Source organism: Seriola lalandi, unplaced genomic scaffold (assembly GCF_002814215.2).
Source record: "Seriola lalandi dorsalis isolate HSWRI2012SDOR001 ecotype SW California unplaced genomic scaffold, Sedor1 jcf7180002054448, whole genome shotgun sequence".
NCBI classification, from domain to species: domain Eukaryota; kingdom Metazoa; phylum Chordata; class Actinopteri; order Carangiformes; family Carangidae; genus Seriola; species Seriola lalandi.
This window is the reverse complement of record NW_019525001.1, coordinates 486,916-497,224: the sequence shown is the minus strand read 5'-3', so window position 1 is coordinate 497,224 and position 10,309 is coordinate 486,916. Positions and strand designations below refer to the sequence as shown.

The 10,309-nt window shown below is 39.4% G+C and overlaps 1 protein-coding gene across 6 annotated transcripts in view; it reads right to left on the bottom strand.

The window, feature by feature from the left end:
- Nucleotides 1-2,089: 2,089 nt before the first annotated feature.
- adgrg6 (adhesion G protein-coupled receptor G6) overlaps nt 2,090-10,309 on the bottom strand; it is a 104,907-nt gene continuing 96,687 nt past the window's right edge. For all 6 annotated transcript variants that reach the window (XM_087175324.1, XM_023411079.2, XM_023411081.2 and 3 more), the window contains one exon: nt 2,090-9,564. In XM_087175324.1, the coding sequence (XP_087031450.1) occupies nt 9,353-9,564 (212 nt within the window). In that variant the 3' untranslated portion in view covers nt 2,090-9,352. The remainder of the gene's footprint in view (nt 9,565-10,309) is intronic.

The window sequence follows — 10,309 nt, the reverse complement described above, 5'->3', positions numbered from 1 at the left end:
TCGTACTGACACAGGACAAATGTGGTTTTGCAATCACCCAATGTTTTATTTTGATAATCCAAAGTAATTAAATAGCAGGATCAGGCTGCTGAAGGAAGGAAAATTAGCAGTCAAATGAAAATGAGTAAATAAAATACTGTTTGTTTGTTAATTTGGTGGGACAATGCATGTTACACAATGTAAACATGCTGGATTGTAGCAAAAATGCTAATTTACATTCGTGGTCCCTAAGCAGGTAAGAAAATAAAAAACAATAACATTTATACCGTAAGAAAAGGTCGTAGTACAAAGTCTTAAAACTGTATATGAATGTTAAAATGGCAGCCCAACATAAACTCAACAAAACTTGGGAACCTGAGCTGAGGCCACTTGTGGGACTATAATGACGAGCGCCTAGGGGTGCTGCCGCTCACTCACCTACAGCACATTTGTGTCCCTGGCCTCCCAGCACTATGGCACTGAAAGAAAAGGGATAATGCAAAAAAATAAATAAATAAATAAAACAATCGCAAAATTACAAACAAAATAAAAACATAAAAGCAAAAGAACGACAATAACAACGCTAGCAAAATAAATCATGAGGCCAAGTAAAGCAAAAGCTATAGTGACGACACAGCAGCAGGTTAACCTACAAGGGAGAATTAGCCAGGCTCACTGTGCTGCATAAAAATACATTGTGACCCTACTCACCATCTCTGGTACAGAGCATTAAGCAGCAGTGTTCAGATCAAAGCTAAAACGGAGCCATTGACTGAGTAAAGCGGTATCAAAGGCAAACTCAATGAGCTCCTATCACCAAACACCACCAGCCCCAACAAGGACAGGAACCAAAGAGGGTGACCACAGGCCAACAGGTGCCTTATATAACCTGGCCCCGATGAGGGAGCTGGATGGAGGAGGAGGAGTCAGGCCTGGGGCTGCGTCACCAACACTACACATAGTACTATATTCACCTACTGTAGGGGAGCAGTTCCCATTTATGCTGCACAGCCAGCACAACTGGGCAAGAGGCTGTTCTTGTAGAAATATGAATCCACTTCAGGGAGAAAACAAGTTTCAGGAAAAAGAAAAACAACAAAAAGTTGGATTTTCTGAGTCTGGGCTGTTGCTATAATAATGTAAACACAGTCTGCACACACACTCACTCCGTGGGTATGTTGCTAACATCTATGTACATTTCGTGCATCGACTGTAAACAACACATTCTAATAATCTTATTAAATTTTTATGCTCTGGTCGGGAGCGTGCAACACTGGATGATTTCACAGGTGGAAAACTAGTAAAAAAGCATTCAGGGCAACACGCACTGGTGCCATATATGGGGGGTTGTTGTGTTGGCAGTACAGTAGTATTGCTGTTCTGTTTCCCATTGTCAGTGTGGATCAGCTCTGCAGGAAATCAGCAGTTCTGTCACATTCATGAAAACATCACAGCTACTGTGCAGCACACGGAGTATTTCTTCTGTCTGTGAGGCACGTCACGTCCAGGGTGAGGCGTTGATACAAAGTGATGTGTGATGGCCTTTAGGACCAGAGGTTAGTGTGCTATTCACATTATGTTATAAAAACAGTGAAAAGAAGAAGCTGAGTGTGAAACCATTTCCATGTCAGCCTCCTACTGATTATAGTAAGTATAGCTATCACCTTGCTGCTGATACTGTCGAAGCATCTGCCCTAATTTTACTTGACTTAAAGGGGCTATTTCTACGTTTTTTTGTGCCCCCAAGGAGCGGGTGGTGGTGAGTGTTGCTTGACAAGAGCTGCGGTGATCGTTATCTTTATTATACAAGAAATTATGATATGTCCTTTAGCAATGCTACGTCATCAGGGCAGGTAGGAGGAGTCGCTATCGGAAAGTGACGGGATAGGCCGGGACTGGCTGGTTAGCGTGCCAACTCCAGTAGAAGAAAAGATGAAAAGAACGTTGGTGTTGCTTTCCACTTTTGGAGACAGCTGTTGATGAGTTAAGGGATGAAGTTTGATGCTGGACTCTCAATATTTCTTCTAGACTGGTAAGTAAACAGCTGTTAATGCTAACGCTGACTATACAGCAATTGCAAAACTTAAAAAAAACACTTTTAATGGTGGTATTTTTAATTGAGATTTTTTTTTATTATCATAAAGCAGGTCTAGGTTTTATATTAATACTTAAATAATGAAATGCACACAGCCTGTATTCAGAAACTGAGCCTTAAAACAAGTCGTCAGGACTTTTGTAACTTTGTGATGTCACAACAAAGCAGTCACCCCCCCCTCAGCCATGGCCCAAGCCCCACCCACCTGGACCCACCATCCAACCTTGCAGGATTTGGTTTCTCTGAGTGTTTACCTGAAATCTGCTATATTTTATTGGATCACTCAGAAAACAGTCAGCCAATCAGAAGAGAGGCTCAGAGCCTCCTCTATTCTGATTGGCTCACCGACCTGTTGTTACTAGAGCTCCAGAGAGAAGCTTGAGAAAAGAGATGTAATATGGTGATGGAGATGGTTTTTGGTTCCACAAATATATCTTCTTATGGATCAACAGTACATACATATAAAACACAAATATGGGACCTTTAAACTCTGTGTTTGATGCAGTAGACCACAGTGTCTTCATTTCTGGTTGACTGGCCTGTCTGGAAAAAAGTGTCTAGGACTCTGAAACACACTTCTAATCTGAGCAAATATTGTCGGACAACAAGCCAGCGATCACCGCCTTCATTGAAGCTTAAATCAACCTCTGTGTGCACATTTCACAACATTTAGTTCCCTTTAATGTTGAGATGCTGACGTAAACTTCCAGATAAGAACATCACTGACAAACCATACCACAACAACAACATTGCTTGGTGCAGAAAAGTGTTTACATAACAATAATAATAATAACAATAATAATAATCATTATTATAATAATACAAATACCAAACAACAATGAAAGCCAAGATCAATTACAATCGTCATCGGAAACATCTGCATTTGGTACAATATTCATCAACTAGACATAGTTCAGAGTTACTAGAGAAATATTTAAATTAATTGGAACTGTACATATGACATGTAAGAGGAAAACAAAAGAGAGACAGACAGATATTTTTAGGGTTAGAGGACAATTCATTCAATGTAATCAGGGTTTGAAAACCATGCTGTCATAAATACACTCTTGTTATGATTTGTGATTTTAGGACACGCTCTGTAACCGTGGGGTTCGTGGAAGTGCAGCGTTGTCACTGTGACATTGTACAGGTTTATTACAGAGGTCTGACCTCAAGGGCCACATGCACTCAGCTTTTTTAACCAGAAACAGACAAAGTAGTTTAATTTAAGCTGATATCTGTTTGCAGATCCGAGTGAGCGGTGACTGTGATGTTAGTGTCTGTTGAGCTGCCAGAGACCTGTGGGATTCAGGCACAAATAACAAGAGAGGAGTTATACAACTATTCTATAGATCCTAAAAGTTCAGTTCTCATCAGTTCCCTAAAGTCTCATTTCCCTCTGTGTGGTGATCATCTCATCACGAAAAACTGTTTCCTGTTCAGGCTGTGTTTCATAGAGCTTGTCCCTTCAGTGATGGCAGCCCCAGGGTCGGGATGTTTGACACTGGACATAAAATCACCACAATGACAACGGTCCTTTTGATTTAAGTGACTTAATCCTCCCTTTTCCTTCATTCAGTACTGTATTTATGGCAGCCATTGGCTACGTTTTCAAGCCAGGGACAAAAAAAGAGGGAACTATCTTTTCTACCCTCAGGCTGAACCCAGGCCAGTGACTCAAAGAAGAACTGAGCTATGCCACTGGGGCTGCCAAGGGGGCTTCATCTCTTCTTTTACTGTCTCTGGGGGTTTGTTTCAGAGGGCTGAATAATGCATTCTTCCACCACTCTGGGCAAAAGAAAAGAGAAACGTGGGCCAGGGTGCCTGACGGTCGGTACAGTGCGTGCCTCACTACACAGTCATGCTTTGGTGTTGAACACTGTTGGCTCCGCGTGGACAGTGGAAGTCTGGTGAGCCAACAGTTGACGAGACGAAGTCCAAAGATCCAGAGTCTAATCCTCACGCCTGAATGCTTAAAAAAATGTCAGACAGGTCTCTGTGTTCGTCTGCCAAGTTTCACCTCTCACTACAGATGACTGTCAGCTTAACCGGAGAGAAGAAAGTAAATGAAAGCGAGGCTGGAATCAGCTACAGGTGCAGAGAAACTGTACATCCAGAAAATAAATAAAAGTATACCACACAGTAAACATGTCAGCTTTGCTCTAAAGCTTCGCTGAAGATCACAAAGCAACAAAAACACGCAGAATTCAGAATGAGCAAAACATGTTCGACTGTTTTTGACAACAGTGGGTGAAAAAATACAAAAAGGAACAATAGGAAAAGATTATTTTTACAAGTGTTTCACAAAACAAGTCTTCCCTTTAAACAGAAATCTTTTCAGCGAAACACACAAAAACTATATTGAATTGCAGGGATGCTGTGTTTTTTTTTTTTTCAACTTCGAAAAGGATTCATTAAACGTTTTTTATGGTGGTGACAAATCACCAGCGGATAATAACCCGGATTGACACAAGTGATTAGTCAGCTCTCTTTTATGGCCCCAGCATGATAAAACCAACCAAGTGTTGAGCCACAGAATTTCCATCAATAATCTTGCAGAGGAGAGTTAAAGTGCCACGGGATCCAAACAGTCCACAAGTAAGATATATTTGAATTGATCATTTATCAAAAATAACTCTGAAATGTACACTTTATGGAATAAAACAGAAGCACTCCCAGTATCTTGTTTTTTTTTTTTAACTGATGCAAAATCACATGGTTCAATTACAAATATTAACACAGCCAAAAACACAGAAGTAAGTTAAACCTAAAACCAGACATTGTGCTTTCCCTTCAAAAGAATTATGATGATTACTTTCCTGTTCTAAAATGTTTGGATTTAGTTTGGAAATGAATGAATTAAGGATAATTGTACTAATTATGAGTAAAATACAGACAGTGTTCAGTTAGTACGCTGCCCATTAATTAATGTCAAATATACGCTGGATGAGAATAAACTTATTTAGTCCTTTAAACAGTGTATAGCAGGTAATGAAGAATAAAGTTTAAAGAAATAAATACATTAATGATGAATTACTGTTGGGTTTAGTTGAAGTTTTTTTTCAAGGTTGTTTCTCTGGAAATCAACCACTTGCTTACAAACTCAACTCATCTCAACTAACCAAATGAAACACATAGCCTAAGAACTTTATCTCTACTTTCAATGTAGTTGGTACCGAATTAAAATGTTTTTTCCAAGAAACTTAAAAGAAACTTAAAAGAAATGGTTAGCAAGTCCCATAAAGTAAAGTGTTAGCCACAGCTCTTCTCATTATTGCTGGAAAAATATTCCATATATCAAACTGAGGCTAAAGTAAAACTTTTTAACGAGGCTGTTTAAAACTGGTCAGGCGATTTTTACAAACCATAACTTTTTCATTCAAATGAAAGTCCAAGCAGAGCCCTAAAATGACCACAGCAGTGCACCGAGCCAGTTTCAGTGATATAACAACCAAACATTTCATGGTATCCACGATACGAGTGTGACTGAACAGACTGTCCTGCTTCAGTTAGAAAGAGATAACTGCCAAACTGCAGCCTTAATAGGCACAGACAGTGTCTGTTTCCAAGCTTCTTCACTGTTGACTAAATGTTCTGCTCCAGCCAAACAGTCACAGCTAATGACTGGAGGAAATTACTGTTCAAACATCGATTCCAGTTCTGCAGTTGGAGAGCATATGTGAGGAGAGGGCTACATGCAGAGCTAGAGGAGGCACATCATTCTCTGCAGCTTCAAATGTATGGAGAAGGATTCTTTTACCAGCAAAATATTGAGTTGAATTATGTTTTTAAGGCTTGCTGACAGGAGCCGGAGGTGATAAAAGCTAAGCTAGACGCTAAATGTAAAACTGCTGTAGCATCAATGTTGTAAACTATACCATATGTATCCCATTTTGAGTCTTTTGTAACATTTGACAGAGAAAATTAGATGATTTTTGATAAATAATGAATTGAAATGGCACTTTCTAGTGGGCTCATAACTTTGGACCACACTGTACATACAGTTTCAATAAAGAGTCAGTTCACCCGAATCAGTTTTTCTTCTTTAAATACTTGCTACATCCCCAGTGCAGGTGGCCTGAATGGAATTTCTCTTGTTCTGTTAAAATAATTAAAAATAAACTAAAAATACCAGCTGGTGGTTGTACGACTCCGCCAACCAGTCAAGTTGCAGGAAATATGTTCACAATCTCCCCTTCATGAGTCACAGCGTTGAATAATGGCCAGAAGTGTTTTTACAGAACATTATGATGTCACAGTGAAGTTCATCTTTGCTCTTTTGGATATAAAATGTCATCACTTTATTATTTTATTTATTTATTAGACATTTGAGTTAAATAGTGTATTTAGCATATGAATTTGTGAGTTATGGCAAAAAAATTGTTTTGTGTCTCACAGTGACCTTGACCTCTGAACACCAAATTCTAATCAGTTCATCCGCGAGTGCATGTGGATGTTTGTGGCAGACGTAATGAAATTCCCTCTGGGCGTTCCTGATATTATTACATTCACAAGAACGTCAGATCATTGTGACCTTGAATTTAGACTTTTGCCCAACAAATTCTAATCAGTTCATCCTTGAGTCCAAGTTTGGGTCAAATTTGAAGGGATCCCCTTGAGGAGTTCCTGAGATATCACATACACAAGGCCAAAACTGTGTTTTGTGAGGTCACTGTGACCTTTGACTTCTAACCACCAAAATCTAATCAGTTCATCTTTGATTCCAAGTGAATGTTTGTGCCAAATTTGAAGGGGTTCCCTTAAGGCGTTGCTGAGATATCGCCATCGTGAGAATGGAACTGATGGACAACCCAAACACGATGCCTCTGCTCACGGCTGTCGCAGGCGCAGAGGCATAAGGACACTTGACAAACTCAACAGCAATCTGTCTTTCCAGAAACAACACCCTGATTACTCTTGATAATCCACAGACCTCACTGTCAACAGACCCCACTGGGGACTATTTTCTAGCCAAAAAGCTGGGCTTGTGAAATGTCTGCTGAGAGTCTGCAGAATATCCACAATCAAATGTTGATTTGGAGTTTTTCAAATGTCCTTTTTTGATCATTCAAGCAGCACAAGTGAAATTCTATTTACCTCTATTGTATTTGAGTTGTGGCAGGACACAGCAGGATAAAACCAAAACTATGTGTGTAGCCAAACACCCAATGGGAAAACATTGCGTGAACTAACCCTTTAGGTGGGGGTAATATCATCCTGGCGTCTGCACAGTGGCCTGCTGGGAATTCTCTTTGCTATCATAAAAACAAAGCTATTATGATTTTTTTTTTTTTTTTTAAGTGATAAGTTTCCTCCCTTGAACAGTCAAGCAGTTGCCACAAATGATACCTTCTATCATTGCTAAACTTTGGCTGACGTGCCCAAGGAGCTGAGCTTCACTGCATTATCTTGGTTTTTATCATTTATCCTCAAACCACAAGACATCAATCATCAGTGAATCACAGCATGATTGTCTAATTTGCCACATAGAGAAACTTTCAATCTTTTAAGGAAAAAGTGCAAACTGAAGGAGATAAATATTATAATCATTAAAAAATGTCTTACAATCTGACAACACCGGTTGGTCCGGAACATTGGTCTGAGAAAAAGATATTTGAAAGCTTCAGGGCATTTTCCAAGTTGGAATATTTCCAATACAATTTTAAAAATGTGCGTCAATATGTTGCTTTTACATTGTTAGAGATACCAACTGTGAAGGAATAATTCAAATAATCTCCAATTTTGTTTGGGAGTTATTCCAAAAAGCACCTCGATTGACAAACTGATTGATTATATTCTGTTCTGTTTCATCCATCCTGTGATTTCTGCCCTTTCTGTCTCCATGACTTATTTTCTCACACAGGTGAAAACGACAGCAGAGTGTGTGCCTACACACCATGGGGAGCTGGAGAATGTATGGGTTTGTATGTACAGTCAAGGTGACCCTTGCAGGACCCCGTGGAGGCATGAACAAAAGCAACCGCTCGGACACATTATAACACTAAAGAATAAGGCACATAGAATAGATAGAATATCAATATTTACATAGGATATGGCTCCACACACACATGCACAAACGGCCAGTTTTAACAAACATCACAGTATTAAAAAAACACCAAAACATAACAGCCTACCAGAACTTTTTTTTTCTCTTCTCTGCCTTCCCACCTTGTGTTTATCCTTTCCTACCCGCTGCTCCTTTTCATTTCCTCTTAGTTACACAGTCTGGCAGCCAGGTCAGCCGATTCTGTAATTTGATATTATAGAGTTGAATCGCAGCAAGGTTCTCTGACCACCCTGAAGCCCTTAAACGCCCTTTATCATCCAGGAGACCCTGGGATTTCAAAGCATAATGTATGACTCAGTCTGTGATTATCTTGACCTGGTTCTCAGACTGTCTCTTGAAATTTTTTTCTTAACTAGCAGGCATTTTCATGAAAGCTAATACAGTGCTAATACAGTGCATTAAAATGGTGGCTTTGGGTTGATTCATGTAGCTACTGTTCATGCATTTATACTACATACTGTAAATGCTGCATTGGTACTGAGGAAAACATTGCTAACCAATAAGCACTGTGTCACCCAACCAAACCAGCGCCTCATGAATTTTGATGACTAGATATAGAAACCAATTTTAAATTTTCGCTAATCAATCCAAATAAATTTTGAATTAAAATTGGGGCTTCTAACAACAGCTGTGTCTTCCAACAATGAAACATAATTACAATTCAAAATTAAAAGCAGGGGCAAGAGAGGATGGCAGGAAGCATGCAGAGATTCAAGAAACAAATGTTCTAGAACATGTTCCATGGCATTGACAGGGCCAAAATGGTTCTAGAACGTTGGTCAGGGTCTTTCAGACTGGAGGGTTCTAGATTGTTGGAGGGGCGACTGTCATGGTGAAACCCTTTCTGGCTGAGGCTCTAGAATGCTTGAAGAGGTTCCAGAACAAAGAAGGTTCTCAATGGCTGAGACTCTCAGAGAGAGTTACTGTGGTTGAGGCTTCTGGAGAGTTCTTAAGAGTTGTTCCGGAACACAAAAAGGTTCTAGAGCATTGGGTGGTGGTTTCAGAGCAAAAGTGAAGCCTTAAATAATATTGTGGGAAGGTCCATCATGGTAAGACATTATCGCCCTTTACATTGGAACCTTTGATAGAAGCATCCTTTATCACTGAAGCTGTCAGAAAGATGATGTGACTTTTCTAGAACAATTAGAACAGTTCCAAAACATAGGGAGTAAAGGTTCCAGAAAGTCCGCCCCGAAACACTGAGGACACTTCTAGAACCTGGTGCTGTGGGCGAAGCTGTCGGACATGATGATGTTTTTGTAGAAGTTGTCGGAGCGTGTGGAGCAGTAATCCTTCACCTTATCAATCATCTGGCTGACAGGAAGGATGGAGGACGAGGAAGAAGAGGAGTTGGGCTCCACCTCTGAGGAGGATGAGGATGAGGAGATGCACTTTGGGCTGGCCTGGTTGGAGTAACATTTGTCTGCATCCAGGGAGCAAAGAAACATAGGGACACAAAAGGATTATGACATGATTATGCAATAATCATTGAATTGTTATAAGTAAGTGTGAGAATGAGCCATCTGAATGCATTTAGGTTGACCTTGATGGTATAAAGGTTCAGTCAAATAAAGCATGTCAACACTCATTATTTACCACTCAAGTATTAGTATTATTACAAGTTTAAAACTATTATTTCAGGGATAGTATTACAGCTTTAATTAAGGTGGTATGTTGAAATTTCTCTTTCACATAGCGTTAACTTATAGGAGAGGTATTCATTATTATTCCACCACAAAAAAAAAAAAAAAAAAAACACGACATGGTTTAAATTACATACATATGCACAGTATAGTTTAAATGAACTTGACAAGAGAGTAAAGCAAGAACAGGGATGTGGGTGAGGGCAAAACTTGAGTGAGAAACAAAATGTATTATTTTACATTCACTGCATGTGTATATGAGGAGAGAAGTGCAATAATATCTGGCACCATCGGTTTAAACTCAAACAATCCAAAGTATAGACTGGAAGCAAAAGTAACCACCTTCAAAAAAAAATGTATTATTAAAATATAAAAAATATAAGAAACGGTTCATTAGATTTGAATGAGATGTTGGTCTTAAACATAGAGATCTTATACAATAAGTCGACTAAGATTTGAGATACTTTTATGAAACACTATAAAAGCCAGAGTCTTCAAGTCACAAGGAGTCAGGGTGCTGTTGAA